The sequence below is a fragment of the Diabrotica virgifera genome, chromosome 6 (assembly GCF_917563875.1).
Source record: "Diabrotica virgifera virgifera chromosome 6, PGI_DIABVI_V3a".
In the NCBI taxonomy this organism is placed as follows: Eukaryota; Metazoa; Arthropoda; class Insecta; order Coleoptera; family Chrysomelidae; genus Diabrotica; species Diabrotica virgifera.
The window spans coordinates 171,769,948-171,785,985 of NC_065448.1; the positions used below are offsets into that span (position 1 = coordinate 171,769,948).

The 16,038-nt window shown below is 34.9% G+C and overlaps 1 protein-coding gene across 1 annotated transcript in view; it reads right to left on the bottom strand.

Moving 5' to 3' along the window:
* Positions 1–1,986: 1,986 nt before the first annotated feature.
* LOC114335081 (fatty acid synthase-like) overlaps positions 1,987–16,038 on the bottom strand; it is a 265,424-nt gene continuing 251,372 nt past the window's right edge. The window contains exons 22-23 of the mRNA XM_028285236.2: positions 9,039–9,278; positions 1,987–2,153 (exon numbers count right to left, since the gene is read on the bottom strand). Of these exons, the coding sequence (XP_028141037.2) occupies positions 2,040–2,153; positions 9,039–9,278 (354 nt within the window). The 3' untranslated portion in view covers positions 1,987–2,039. The remainder of the gene's footprint in view (positions 2,154–9,038; positions 9,279–16,038) is intronic.

Consider the following 16,038-nt stretch of genomic DNA (forward strand, 5'->3'; position numbering starts at 1 on the left):
TTTAATTTGCTATATTTTGCCAAATTTCATGTCAATCTAAGCGGTGCTTTAAAATTTCAAGCAAAAACTGTGATTCAATGTATAAGAGCAACCGACACAATAAATCACAGTCGTAACGAAAAATAAATCTCCACTCCATTTTAAAAATAATTTTTAATAATCAAATGTAATTTTCGGCTAAAATAATTTCTATTTTAAAATAATATAAGTCTTTCTTTAGTGAATGACTGACATAATTTCTTAATTGTTATAAATAAAGTCACTACGATTTAAGAAAACAAAAACAATTATCTCGGCTTCAGTTGGTCGTAGAAAATTTTTATTTTTTTTGAATCTTTATTATGCATTCAGCAATAATAACCTGCAAGTTATAAACTCACAGGATGTACAGGCGCGGCTTCAGTTCTAAATGTTTATAACGAAATTTGCCCCCTTATTTTCAAACCCGAAATAAGAGGTTGAAAAATTTTGCATACGCATTTATTTACATCATAATATAAAAATAAAATTCTTTAGAAGGAGAGTGGATCTTGGATTAACTCTGTACGATTTTTTTTTCAAAAAGTTATAGCCTTGGACGTTTGACCTCTTGGGATAAACAAGTTATAATATCTAAGCAACAAGTTCACCAATAGGATACTACAATGTTTTTTATGTTTAGTATTGCAAGATCTTCATTTTAAAGCCTTAAAAAATACATAAAAGTTATTTTTACAATAAATAAGGCAATTGCAAAACGGCCATTTTGGACCCTTCGCAGGCTGTCTTGCAATAACGTATTAACGAAATTAAACTTGCCATAGCTGAAATTGTAGGTTTTTAAATTTACTACAATTTTCTATTTAAAAGTTTTTCTTTAAAATGAATATCATAAGCTGCAAAATTAAAAATCTTTAAAAATTGCAAATTTAACAAATGAAAATCGTCATAAATAAAAAGCCGCACAATATTTTTGGTTACATTTTAGTATAAGTTATTCCTGCCATCGTCCTTTACAACACATGATAGGTTTCAAAAATTCCTGAATTATATCCTGAAATCGACCTATTTTTCACCTACAGTTTGGACTATAGATGAGTTTTATTCACTGCACACTCGAGCTGAGCCGCGTCGTGCAAGCTGCTTGAAAGTGACTTGCAAGCGGCGTGAACCGAGGGCACGCCAGATTCTGCTACCCCGCTACGTGAACGCCATTTTAAAACAAGTCGGGCGGTTTGACAGTCTGTGCTGGGCAATCAGTGAGTAAACTTTGACCGCGCGATGGGTGTGCACATGTAGCTGCAACCTTAAAGGTCACTCTGCCCTTAAATTGAGGAGCAAATAGTCAGTCCCATGAAGATAGGGGAAGCGTAAACATCCATTTAGTTAACATTGGACACAATTTTAGAGGGTTTGCAACGTTGCCAGATAACTTCGTAATTCATGAAATGTTGTTTGTTGAATTTTCTATAAGACATCAAGAGGTGACATAATTTTTTTGGATAACGTAACATCGGATTCTGAGTGCACAATAGGGACGGCGGTTGTTGACAAAAACACCGGTTTTCGGTTATACCAGTTTTTTTACCTACAGTTTAACCTGCCGGTTAAAACCGGTAAAAAAAACGGTTATTCCAAAAACCAGTATTAGTATTTTTAGTCATAGCCAATACCAATGGGTTACATTTATATTGCGCTTTAGTTTGCTATCGAATGAATCGATATCAGTAGAAATCAGTCAGATAGAAATCAGTCATCGGCATTGTAAAATCGGTTTTAATCAGCTTAAAGTTTCTCATTTACGCGCGGGGAGCGAAAAATTGTCCATTTTTGCTCTACATTCTGTATGTTTCCACTTATTTTGCACCTACGCTCTTAACCATATATTTTCCATCTGTTCTATTTTGAGTTACCGCAAATGGTGAGAGAGGAAAGTGGGGGTAAAGTTCAGTCATACTTCGGACGTAAACTTTAATAAAACAAAAGTTGTTTTGATCTTTTATTTAAACTATAAAGAACGAATACTTAAGTCAGTTAGGAAAATGCGTACATATTATACTTTAAATGTTGAACCAATCACTGACGATTTTTGCCAAAATTGTTAAATTTTCTCCAAAAAGAATGGTAAGGTGATCTCCATTTAATTTTTCGATTTCGACTGTTTGTTGGCAATACTGAAAAAAAAAATTATTATAGTGGTTTCTTTCCTTCAATTTTTCTTTGATTTAGGTATATACATGTATACCTATAAAATTAGAGAACCAAAATTTTAGTGAAGAATCTAACATGAAATACTGTTAGATACTACTAACTTATATAAACAATATAACCAAATAGGACTAAGCTACTGCTGTGGACCTGCAGACAAGTTGTAGGTAAAACCTGGGGATTGAAACCGTGGGTCATCTCTTGGTTATACACATCAGTGATCCGACTGTCAGTTACTTATGGTTCAGTATTTTGGTAGATAAAGTTGGCTTTTCCATCTTTTGTGACCACTCTAACCACCCTAAAAATTCAAGCTTCGAAACTCTGGCTGGCCGAAGCTAAATATAACAGGAGGCTTGAATAGTAGAGAAACGGCTTTTAGTACATTCTTTCACGGTTTTTGCTCTAAATTTTAAAGAACCGCTTGGATTGACATGAAATTTGGCATACGCATAGCTTACATGTCAAAGAAAAAAGTGATATTGTGCCGATGTGTGCTTTTGCCCTGGGGGTGACTTTCACCCCCTCTTGGGGGTGAAAAAATATGTTTCCAAAATAAGTGTGGAAATGGATAACTGACTTATTTTAAGTAACTTTTGTTCTATAGAGCTTTTTCGCCAAGTCAACACTTTTCGAGTTATTTTTGTTATTTTCGAGTGAATATCTTCATTTTTCAACAAAATAACCACATTTTTAGACGTTTTCTCGCAAATAACTCAAAAAGTAAGTATTTTGCCGAATAAAACGTTCTTAGCAAAAATATAGGCTGTAAAAAAGTAAAAAAAAAATGGTGTACGCGTGAGGTCTCTGTACCTCGCAGAACCAGAGTTATAGCCAATGAAAAATATGTTCATATTCGCCAAATTTCAAATAGAATATTTCGACGTGAAATATCCAAAAAATTAAGCACTTTTTGGGGAAAACCCATTATAACTTTTCTAAAGTGTTTAAAAAAAGCTTTATTTCTGTTTTTATAAAAAGTTTCTAGCATCAAATTTAAGCAAGTTACACTCAAAATAAAGTTGGTCCCTTTTGTTTTGGCAAAAAAGAATCGGGAAGATCACTCCCTAATTAGCAACTTAATTGAAATTAGTAATTATCGCTCCACAAATTATTTTACTTATATTGTGTTTATATGATCTGTAAGTTTCGTCGATTCAAAGTGCTTATTTTTGAAAAAATTTGGTTTCAAAAAAAATTTTCAAAAATTTTAATTTTTAAAAATATGCTTTCTTTCAAAATAACTTAAAAAATGTTAAAGATACCAAAAATTTTGAAAAACAAAAAAGTCAGCATTGCTTTTCTAAATATCCTGCATTCTTTTGTTTTTCTGTAAGACAAAAATTGATTAAGATTCGGTGTTTCTAAATTTGCATACATTCGTGATCAGTGACTCGTTCAACCCCTTTTAACTACAGCCCTTTCAAAAATAAGGACTATAAACCAATGAAACTTACAAATCATATCGCCTAGTGAGAACATTAGTGGCGAAACACGAAAATCGACATTTTTGAGTTAAGTCCATCAATCGGCATCTAAATATGCCCTCTTTTATGTGCAATATCGGCTAACAATTATTTAATTTCCTTATTACTAGAGGGCGCCTACAAGTATTTATGATATTGTGAATTTGTCAAATATTTTGATGCATTAACGACGAAAGCACACCAAACTTTATATCAATACTGGCGAATCTGTAATTACGCCGTGCCTGCATGTATTTGAAATATTAGATATTTTATTAAAGATAGTAGTACAATATGCAATAGTGGCGAATGAGCACTTTTGTCTGTGTGGTCGTTTTTGCTTTTGTGTTTTTTTTATAAAACTTCTTACAGAGAAACTCAGTTTCAATCGTTCTTAAGTACTTAGAAATAGCAAATCAAGAAAGCGTCTATCCACTTTGGGTCAGTATTATTTACTTCCACACTATCGAGAACCAATATTCATTTCTAAAAAGAAGTCTTACAAAATAAATCAATTCCTTCTACCCACAATCACTTCTTTAGTAGTTTGAAATACGAAGTGAGTGAAATGATGAACTTAATTTTACTATTCATAGTTCTTTTGCTTACTTTTTATCTTTTATCATGTTTATCATTTTCATAATTATTACGTAAGGTCTTATTTTGTTATTTTTCTATTGTACTTTAGTTTCATTTTGCGAATAACTGGTGTGTACAATAATAGTACATTGTTTACCGGGTAGGAAAAGCTTAACATTCCTGGACGACTGTGAAGATTGCTAAGTCGAGGCGCAAGCCGAGACTTAGCAACACAGAGTCCAGGAATGTGGCTTTTCCTACGAGGTAAACATACTATTTTTCCGCAAATCGTTTAAAATTCGACAGATATTGATTGATTTAAAAAAAACGCGATAATTTTATTCCCAAATAAATGGTGCTTTGAAATTCCTAATAAAATTACTTGGGTTACTATGGAAACGTATTGAGGTTGAATTGTCAAACTTGACGCTTATAAATAGAACACTAACAACTGTACGGAAATATCATTTCCTTACAGTAAGGAAATGACATTTCCTTACAGTAAGGAAGTCCTGACTTTTTCTTCAAGAAATTTTGACAGGAATGTCAAAATTTCCTGGCGATTTGCGGAAAAATTACTTCGACTAATTGGTTTACATGTAAACCTCCGCGAGGATGAATCGGGTTTACGTCTTAGCGTAGTAAAAAAAACAATTTATAAAAAATAACAATATAAAAAAATTAATAAAAAAAAAATTAACAATATAAAAAAAATGCAAAAAAAAATACAAAAAAAAAATAAAAATTTACAAAAAAAAATGAACAACCAAAACAGAGTATTATTTAGATAATAATTGTAGATAATAATGTTAGTTTGTTATGTATTTAGAGTTAGAAATACAGAAAAAATTCCTCTGATTGAAAAATCAAATTTGTTTGTTTTTAAAATAACAAAATGTCTGGCTAATTGGCTCGACCAAGGCCATCAAATTCACTCAAAAAAAAAAAAAAAATTGGTTTACATATCTAGAAAGCATATTGTTAGAAAAATTCTGCAAAATGATTACCTATTAGTCAGTTATACTGTTTAGCAGTTTCATCAAAACTTCAAATACGATTATCTCTAAATGTTGATTTTGAAGTTTCGTCACTATTGTTCTCAGCAGGCGATATAAACAATGCATACAAGAGTCAAGAAACTTGTGAAGTCGTAACGATTAAGTTCATTTGAGATAAAAATTAGGAGGTGATTTTCCCGATTTTTTTACCAAAAAAAAAAGGGACTAACTTTATTTTGAGCGTAACTTGTTTACTTTTGATGCTAAAAATTTTTTTTATAAAACAAAAATTAAGCTTTGTTTTAACACTTTAAATAAGTTGTAATAAGTTTTCCCCGAAATGTGCTTCATTTTTGGTTATTTCACGTTAAAGTATTCCATTTGGAATTTGACGAATATGAACCTGTTTTTCATTAGCTATAACTCTGCTTCTACTAGGTAGCTATAGAGATGTGATATATACACCATTTTTTAAAAAATTTTACAGGCTATATTTTTGCTACGAATGTTTTTTTCTACAAAATACTTACTTTTTGAGTTATTTGCGAAAAACTGTCTAAAAGCGTGGTTATTTTGTTGAAAAAATGAACATAATATTCACTGACAAATAACTCGAAAAATATTGACTTAAGAGCAAACAGTAGCGATCAACAGGTAGCGAAAACGCGTTCCAAGATTGCGGCTGTAATTTTGAATATTTTTTCGAGATATTTGGCACACGTATTCGTAATATAATAGAGAATGGCGGTACAGAGCCCAATTTGAAAAATATATTAATATGTGGAAATTACTATGTAATTAAATACAATATTAAAAAAAGGAGCCTGTACCGCCATTAAGAAGAACAAAAAGATACAGTTTCTTCAAATAAACTTTTTTATCCGATGCCTAGATTTTGTGTCATTTTGGAACTACTAATGAAATAAAAAATTTTAGTAGTTCCAAAATGACACAAAATCTAGGCATCGGATACAAAAGTTTATTTGAAGAAAGTGTATTTTTTTGTTCTTCTTAATGGCGGTACAGGCTCGTTTTTTTAATATGGTATATAATTACAGAGTAATTTCCACATATTAATATATTTTCAAATTGGGCTCTGTACCGCCATTCTTTATTATATTACGAATACGTATGCCAAATATCTCGAAAAAATATTCAAAATTACAGCCGCAATCTTGGAACGCGTTTTCGCTACCTGTTGATCGCTACTGTATCACCTTAATGAAAAAACTCTATAGAACAAAAGTTACTTACAATTAATTAGTATGTTTATCATTTCCGGACTTACTTTGGTCGTATATTTTTTCAACCCCAAGAGGTGGTGAAAACCACCCCTAGGGCAAAATCACACATCGGCACAATATCACTTTTGTTCTTTGACTGGTTAGCTATGTGTATACCAAATTTCATGTCAATCCAAGCGGTTCTTTAAAATTTAGAGGTTTTGCAATATTTTACCGTTAAAGAACGTACTATTTATCAGAGGCTATCATATGTCTTCTTCCGCTGGAGTTATATATTTCTGTGGTAGGCTTTATAACCATCCCGAGACTCAAAACAAACAATATTTGGAGACCGAATTATGTAGTGAATAGCTACACAATTACTACTGGAACTCTACTTAAGCAATCCATCTTTATGATGAACTTAGATATGACGACACCAGAACTAATCTTCACTGAGAAAATTATATCCATTATATCATCTAGAGCAGGGGTTCCCAACCGGTGGTACGCGTACCACTGGTGGTACGCGTGAAGATTTCAGGTGGTACGCGTCACGTGTGTGAATCAAGCGATTACGCCGGACCTCTGTCTGCGAAAGTGCCAGTGCAGTTGTTATGCTTCCATATTAATCTATGAAGCAGTTTTTGGTGAACCCTGGAACTTCAAAGGATAGAGTTAAAAAACTTAAATCGCAGGCCAATTGGAAATAACACGAAAGCTACTTACAGTGTGGTTTTATAGTTAAGTGTGACACAGAAAATAGTGACAATCCTATTCCTCAATGGGTTGCTTGTTTCGAAACGCTTTCCAACAAAAGTATGAAGCCGTCTATGCTGATACGTCACCAACACACAAAGCACTCTGATGTGGTTGGTAAGCTGATCGAATTGTTTTAAAAGAGAATCTTCTTTTTTAAGAAAGAAAATAAATATAGGTATGACTAGTTTTCTCAATATGATACTAACTTAACAAAGGCATCATTCCTTGTTAGATGTAGAATTGGAAAGGATGGGAAGCCTCACACAATAGGTGAGACCCTTTTACTACCGGCCGCTGTAGAAATGGCTCAAACAGTGTCAGGAGAAAAGCAGTTAAAAAAATTTTAAAAATACCATTGTTAAACAACACAGTGAAAAGGGGAATTACTGATACGTCTTCCAATATTGAAGAACAACTTTGTTTAAAACTTCAAGAATGCACATATTTTGCACTTCAAGTAAACGAAAGCACCGATATAACAAACATAGCACAGCTACTTGCCTTTTTATGATTTGTATTTGTATTTTTATAAAGAAGTTATAGAAGAGTTTTTGTTCTGCAAACCACTTGAATCATACACCACAGAGGAACTCATATGTCAGGAAATTGACAGGGCTAGCAGCAAAAATAAAGATAATTGCTCCTGAATGCCGAAATACACATTGTGTCATACACCGAGAAGAATTAGAACTAGAAATAATTTAGTGGATATTTCTAAAAAAAAATAGGATCAGGGGCCTTCCTTCCTCTTCATGTTCCGATCCTCTGTGTTTGGTGGTACGCCAAAATTTTCAAAATATTTCAGGTGGTACGCAGTTCTTAGAAGGTTGGGAATCCCTGATCTAGAGAACAGAGTGTTCCAAATATTAATGGGGACTTATTATGGTTCACTGATCGATTTAAAACTGCCAGTGTCCATTGTACTGGATCAGGAGTGTTTGGGCAAACATGTAACTATAATAAATCTGACAATCTAGGTTAATATACAACTGTGTTCCAGGCTGCAGTTTTTGCTTTAGTGGCCTGCATTGCTGAAGACCCTAAAGCTAAGAGAATCAACATTTACACAGATCGCCAAGAGGCAATTCTGGCCGTAAAAACCCACTCACGAAATTAAAACTGCAGAAAATCTCCTCAACTTTGCAGTTTCTTAGAAGATCTCGTCAACAACCTGGCAAAAGACAATAAAGTGTCTTTAATATGAGTACCACGTCAAGAAGGATTGCATGGGAACGAACAAGCAGATAAGTAGGAAAAACAAGGCTTGATATAAACTTTTGAAGATCCTGAACCTTTCTGTGGCACAACTAGAGATGCTGCGAAAAACGAGGTTCAGAAATGGCTAAAAAAATAAACTTTATTTTTTGAAGAAAATTATGAACGAATTTAAAAAAAAATGGTGGAGATTCTTACAAAATCCTTTATAAACTGAATTAGAAAAAACATTTTTGAGTATTGGTAACTCAAAGATAGTAAAATAGTGATTTTCACTTGAAAGTAGAACAACTGGATGATGAACTTGCTGCCATACTAATAACGAAAGGATACACTGGTCTGCTTTTAACTATAGAAACCTAAACACTGACATGCGGTACCTGATACCACAAGAAAAAATTTACGTCAACGTAGCTCAAAGACTAAATCATACTATAACTGCAGCAATCGGGAGCAGGTACAATTTTACACACTACTTGAGGGTACACAGATGGTGTTCTAGAAATCTTTGATAAAACACGTTTTACAACAAAATATTTTCGGCAAGGTATGGCATACCGCATGCCAGTGGTTAAGGGTTAATAGAAGTTTAAATGTTGCTTCCTTACCTTTTGTAATTGATAGTCCTCTGATTCATCTTGAAGATTAATAATTCTTCTAACAAGCTTCAACTTTCCTTTAAATATATCATCAGGATAATACACAAATGATGCATGGCACCTGCTTAAGTAATGTCTTCCCGAATATTCAACATCTTCCAGTCCTATTCCACTCTCATCCGATATCAACTTGAAGATCAAAGGCAGGTATTCCTCTGATTTTTGGAATTTTTCCATAATTTCTTTTACCTAAAAAATAAAACCCCAATCTGATCTGAACAAAATTAATATTGGGACAACATTTGACCTACTAAATTAAAAAATATTTTAATTTTTTTAATAATAAGTTAAATTTTTATATTATTTTGTGTCATTTCTGCTCACTCATCTTTGTTTTTTTGCAGTGGAATAAATTAAATAAAGACATTTGATAATCAGAATAATCCAAAAGCAAACTAAAATAAAGAAACGTAATAATAAGTTATCTAAAATGCCACACTATAATAAAAAATTCTAGAAGACAAATGTGCAAGACGAAAGGAAAACAGCCTAGGAGTTCAGATTCTCCCGAAAAAAAAAACATGGATATAGATCTAAGAAAAAGAAGATATACAATGCTGAAATTTGTTCCTAAACTAGCTCTAAATATATATTTTTCTTCTTCTCTATGAATATTCTTCTTGCACCACTTGTTGATTTATTCCTTGCGATATTAATGACTCTTGTGTCTTACATTCCACTGATGTGATTGTTTTATTATCTATTCCTTCTATTTATTGTCCACTTGTTTATATCCTGTAAATTTTCTTCTAGTCTCATCCTTATTCTGTCTCTCAGTATGTTTCCTGTAATTCTTCTCATTTTTCTGATTCCAGCACTCTCTGTGTTTTGGCCATCTAGAGTCTTGTTTCTGAGTAGTACGTCATTATTGGCTTTATACTGGCCTTATATATTGTTGATTTCATCTCAGAGTTAAAGTGTCAGTTACGCCGTAATATTTTCCTGCTAATATTATTTATTCTTTATATTTGAAACCTTACTTCTTTTTCAACGTCTCCATAGCTGGGAGCGTAATACCCAGGTACTTTATTTCCTTCCCTGTTCCATACTAATTCTAGCGACTTCCAATTTTCATCTTATTAGTTCTATACTGATTAGTACTGTTTTTGTAGTCTTCAAAACCTGTCTTCAATCATCAATATTGCATTTTCTACGTAACAGAGGCTTTTAATTATATTGTTCCGCATTATCTATCCTTTTCCTTTATTGTAACTCTTTACATTAGAATCCATAGTTAGATTAAAAAGCATAGGGCTTACTGAATCCCACTGTCTTACTCCATTACTTGTATTTATAGGCTCCGTACATGGTCCATATATTTTGACTTTCATGTTATTGTTTTGCTAGAGGTTTTCAATATATGTATTACATTTTGTCAAAACTAGGAACTACTTTGATAATCCTACAGTCAGCACGCCCACTTGATGCGCAGTAAAATACTCGAGCGGTAAAGTAAGTTTAAAACCAAAGGCGTAGTTCCCTGGATTGGCTGTATACCATATAGTTAAACAAACTCTAACATGAAGTAAAACCACTTCTATGTAATAGGTATATTTAATAGAATCTTAAAAAACCCCCAATGGATTGAATAAAATATGTCCATTCAGAACGTTTTCGGACCTATCAGTCCATCATCAGTGAATTCAAATACTTGCTAAATAGCCGCAGACCAAACAATGGTTGTAATTATAATTCAATCTACATTATGATGTTGTTATATTGAAAAGGCTAAACGCCAATGTTAATAGCTAACCTCTGGGTTAACAACATCATAATGTAGATTGCATTATAATTGTAACCATTATTTGGTTCTGGAGCTATTAAGCAAGTATTTCAATTCACTGATGATGGACTGATAGGTCCTAAAACGTTCTGAATGGATATATTTTATTCAATCCATTGGGATTTTTTAAGATTTTATTAAATATAACTATTACATAGAAGTGGTTTTACTTCATGTTAGAGTTTGTTTAAGTTTAAAAAGCAGGTAGACGAGTCCCGGTTTTCATCGATTTCTTTCTCCCCGAATACCTTCTCTACCTGCTCTCTGCACAGATGTGCAAAATTTTGAAAATCGTTCCTAACCTTAACGAATAATACATCTTTAAGTATTACTCCGTCAAATGCCTCCTTCAAGTCGATCAAACATAGGAATGGGGTCTATACCCCAGGCTGTGGGTGAAAAAACGTAATATAATTCAGGAATTTTTGAAACCTATCAGGTGTTGTAAAGGACGATGCCAGGAATAACTTCTACTAAAATGTGACCAAAAATATTGTGAGCTTTTTTTTTTAATTGCGATTTTTATTTGTTAAATTTGCAATTTTTAAAGATTTTTAATTTTGCAGCTTAGGATATTCATTTTAGAGAAAATCTTTTTAATAGAAAGTTGTAGTAAACTAAAAAACCTACAATTTGAGCTATAGTAAGCTTAATTTCGTTTATTGGTTATTGCATAACAGCATGCGAAAAGTCCAAAATGGCCGTTTTTTACAATTGCGTTATTTATTGTACAAATAATTTTTTTTATTTTTTAAAGCTTTAAAATGAAGATCTTTCAATTCCAAACATAAAAAAACATTGCAAGGCCGGATTAACGAATTTGTTGCTTAGATATTATAAATTGTTTATCCCAAGAGGTCAAATGTCGAAGGCTATAACTTTTCGAAAAAAGATCGTAGAGAGTTGTTGTAACATCCAGTCTCCTTCTAAAGAGTTATATTTTCATATTCTGAAGTAAATAAATGCGTAAAACATTTTTAAAACTCTAATTTTTGGGTTTGAAAATAAGGGGGTAAATTTCGTTATAAACATTTAGAGCTGAAGCGGCCCAGTACATCCTATGAGTTTTTAACTTACAGATTATTGTTGCTGAAGAGACAAAGATTTATAAAAAAATAAAAAATTTCTACGGCCAGCTGAATCCGAGCTAAATGTTGGGTTTGAAAATAAGGGGGCAAATTTCGTTATAAACATTTAGAGCTGAAGCGGCCCTGTACATCCTATGAGTTTCTAACTTACAGATTATTGTTGCTAAAGACAAAACGAAGATTTATAAACCAATAAAAAAAAATTACAACCAACTGAAGCCGAGATAATTTTTTATTTTTTCGTAAATCGTAGTACCTTTATTTATAACAATTAAGAAATTATTTTACAGTCATTGACTAAAGAAAGACTTATATTATCTTAAAATAAAAATTATTATAAACTATAAATACATTTAATTATTAAAAATTATTTTTAAAATAGGTGCTTTTGCGAGCGGCCGAATTTTGCAAATCGCCCGGCTCGCTTCAAATCCGCGCGCTCGGAAAAATTTACGGAACTTGTATTAAATTTTGACCGAAAACAATAATACTGTGGCGTAATTGTCTTTTTACGTGGTTGACTCTACTATTTTATTTATTTATATCTTTAGGCACTAAGTTTAATTTAAATAAAGGAAGACTTACTTATATTATTTTATTTACATCACTTATTTATTTAACACTTAATTTTACAACAATATCTAATTTATGTTACACTTTCTAACTTATTTAATTCATTTACAAATATTATTTATCTACTTTAAAAATATATATACATTTCAATAACCCGATCGCCACGTTACAATAATTCACGCGATGGTAAAATATTAACTGACTGCCCTCTGCTTAAAAATCCTCCGCTTATATAGATACGGCTCTGCTTCGAGAACATTTCGAATGCCTGAGACATGTCTCTGCCTATCATCGGGGAAACTTCTGGATTAGCGGAGACATTACTCGTCGATGACGTGTCGCTGTTGTTTGTTGACTACTAGGGGCAGGTCCGGCCTCAGTTAGAAATTCGTCACATTGCCCCCTCCTTAAAAGCTGGTTCCTCCTGGAACCTTGTCAGGACTGGAACTGGATGCTGGTATCGGCAACTGGACCGTCTTTTACAACTCCCAGTTGTATAAAAGTGACAGGGGACGGTCTTCTCTCCGCACCAGTAACTATGCGGATTGCAACAGACTAACACCTGGACCTCGGTGTCTTGGAAAATTTCTTCTACCATATTTCGGATAACTCTCCAGTCTAATTGGCGGCATTCTAACTTTGGCATGGCTAACTTTTGCACGTCGGACTCCAACACGTGCTCTCTCAATTGAATTAATGCATCCCATACATCTTGGTAGGTAGGTTGGTCATGGACAGTGTTTTTTGTTACCAGATAGAATAGGTAACGTGATGCATCTTGGAGTTTCAATGCTTTGCCAGGAGCTGGCAGTTGGCATTGAAGTTCTGCAACTCGACCAAACTTCCTTCGGAAGGCGGATGCCAACCCTCGTGCGCCTTTGATACTGGCCGGGATGGTATGGGCCAGCGAATAGTCATCGGGAAGTGCGAGAAGATCTCGCTTTTCTTCAGTGGTAACACCATGTCTTGCTTTACCGGTACCTCCGTAGGCACCCATGAACTCTTCAAAGGTAAGGTCAGGTATTCCTCGAATTTGGTTGACTTCCACTTCTTCATCTACGTCGTGGTCTCCCTCGTACGGCGCCAACCGGTTATGGTGGACTATCATCGGCTTTCCCCTAGGAATCTTGCTTATTCGGTAGATAACGTCATTGATTTTCTTGACAATGAGGTACGGACCCTCCAAGGACTGCTGCAACTTGGGAGAACAACCTGTTCGCTTCTTTGGATTATAAAGCCAGACTTTGTCGTTCTCCTTAAAACATCCCCTCTCGGCTTGGGTATCGTATCGTTTCTTCATGCGGTCGCTAGCGATCTGAAGGTTAGACCGGACCAACTCATGTATATCGTCCATTCTTCTTCGTAATTCATTCACGTAATCCTCACCAGCAACATCTTCTCCAGGTCGACATCCAAACTCTAGATCACAGGGTAGACGCATCTCACGTCCAAATAGGACTTTTGCTGGTGTTTGGCCAGTTGATTCATTAACAGCAGATCTATAGGCCATTGCGAAGAACGGAAGGTACTGGTCCCAGTCTCGTTGATGATTGGACACCATCTTTGTCAAATACTTGCCGACTGTCCTATTCATATGCTCCACCATTCCATCCGATTGCGGGTGATAGGCCGTGGTCCTTGTCTTCTTCATGCCTAGTTTATCACAGATTCCTTGAAATAGATCGCTCTCAAAGTTCCTTCCTTGGTCACTATGGATCTCCAGAGGTACTCCAAATCGGCTGATGCAGTCTTTGATTAACACATCTGCAATAGTGGCGGCCTTCTGGTCTGGAATTGCGTAGATCTCCACCCACTTCGTGAAGTAATCCATTATCACCAACATGTATTTGCATCCATTGTCACTTTCTGGAAATGGCCCGGCAATATCCAAAGCTATTCTTTCAAACGGACTTCCAACATTGTACTGTCTCATAGGAGCCTTTCTTTTCCGGTAGGGTCCGTTACTTGTAGCACAGGTAGTACATTTCTTACACCAGTCCTTCACATCGTCAGAACTATTCATCCAATAAAATCGTTCCCGAATTCTCTGAAGGGTCTTCTTTACACCAAAATGCCCTCCTGATGGACTGTCGTGTAACTGACGGAGTACTTCGGCTACTCTGCTCTTTGGAATCACCATCTGTGTTCTCCTCACTGAACCATCATCATTTTCTATTACTCGTTTAAGCAAGCTGTCTTCCAAGATAAATGAGTCCCACTGGGCCCAATACGTCTTAACTACTGAGCTTAGGCTTGATATTTCTTGCCAAGATGGTCGACGATTTTCTTCTTTCCATTTTCGAATCTTCTGTAAAACTGGATCTTTTTCTTGTTCTTCCTTGATCTTGGTAGGCGTCCACTCGTCGTTGACCACTGTTGTTCTTAGTACTGCTGCTTCCTTTGACTCTGTTTTGTTGCAATGGGAACATTCTGCTGGACACGGTCTTCTAGATAGAGAATCAGCGTTCCTGTGGCTAACTCCGGCCCGATGCTCGATCTTGAAGTCATATTCTTGAAGTCGTTAAATCCATCTGGCTATCTGACCCTCTGGATTCTTAAACTGCATTAACCATTTAAGGGCGGCATGGTCGGTTCGGATTAGAAACTTCCTTCCGTAGAGGTATTGATAGAAGTGTTCCACTGATTTTATTACTGCTAGAAGTTCTCTTCTCGTGACGCAATAATTTCGTTCAGGTTTTGAAAGCACTTTACTAAAATATCCAAGGACTCGTTCCTGTCCTCCTTGGATCTGCGACAGCACTCCTTCAATTCCCACATTACTTGCATCCGTATCTAAGATGAACTCTCCTTCTGGCAGTGGATACCCTAATATTGGCGCTGTAATTAAATGCCTCTTCAAAGTTTCAAAGGTCGTTTGGCAGTCTCCATCCCAGCAATAATCCCTTGCTTCCTCTGTAAGTCGCGTTAATGGCTTAGCGATATCTGCAAACTTCTTAATGAACCTCCGGTAGTAAGTACATAGTCCCAGAAAACTTCTCACTTGATGTTTATCAGTTGGTTCAGGCCATTCCTTAATGGAATCGATTTTTCCTTTGTCCACTGGATCCATTTCTACCTGCCAATATCCAGACTTCAAGTCCAACGTAGAAAACAATTTACTTCCAGCTAACGTGTCCAACGTGTCGTCGATCCGAGGCAGAGGATAACTATCTTTCTTGGTAACATTGTTCAACAAACGGTAGTCCACACAGAACCTCGTAGTTCCATCTTTCTTCTTGACCAGGACCACCGGAGAGACCCATGGGCTCGTAGAACTTTCTATCACCCCGTCTTTCTTCATTTCTTGAACAATCCTTTCAGCTTCCTCTCTCTTTGCCTGTGGTAATCGTCGAGCTGATTGACGAATTGGCCTAGCTGTACCAGTGTCAATTTTATGTTTGACAACTGTCGTTCTTCCTGTCTTTCCTCCTTTCGGTACGAATATGTCACGATATTGCCTAAGAAATTCCCTTAATTTCCTTTTTTCCATTTGATTTAGAGATTG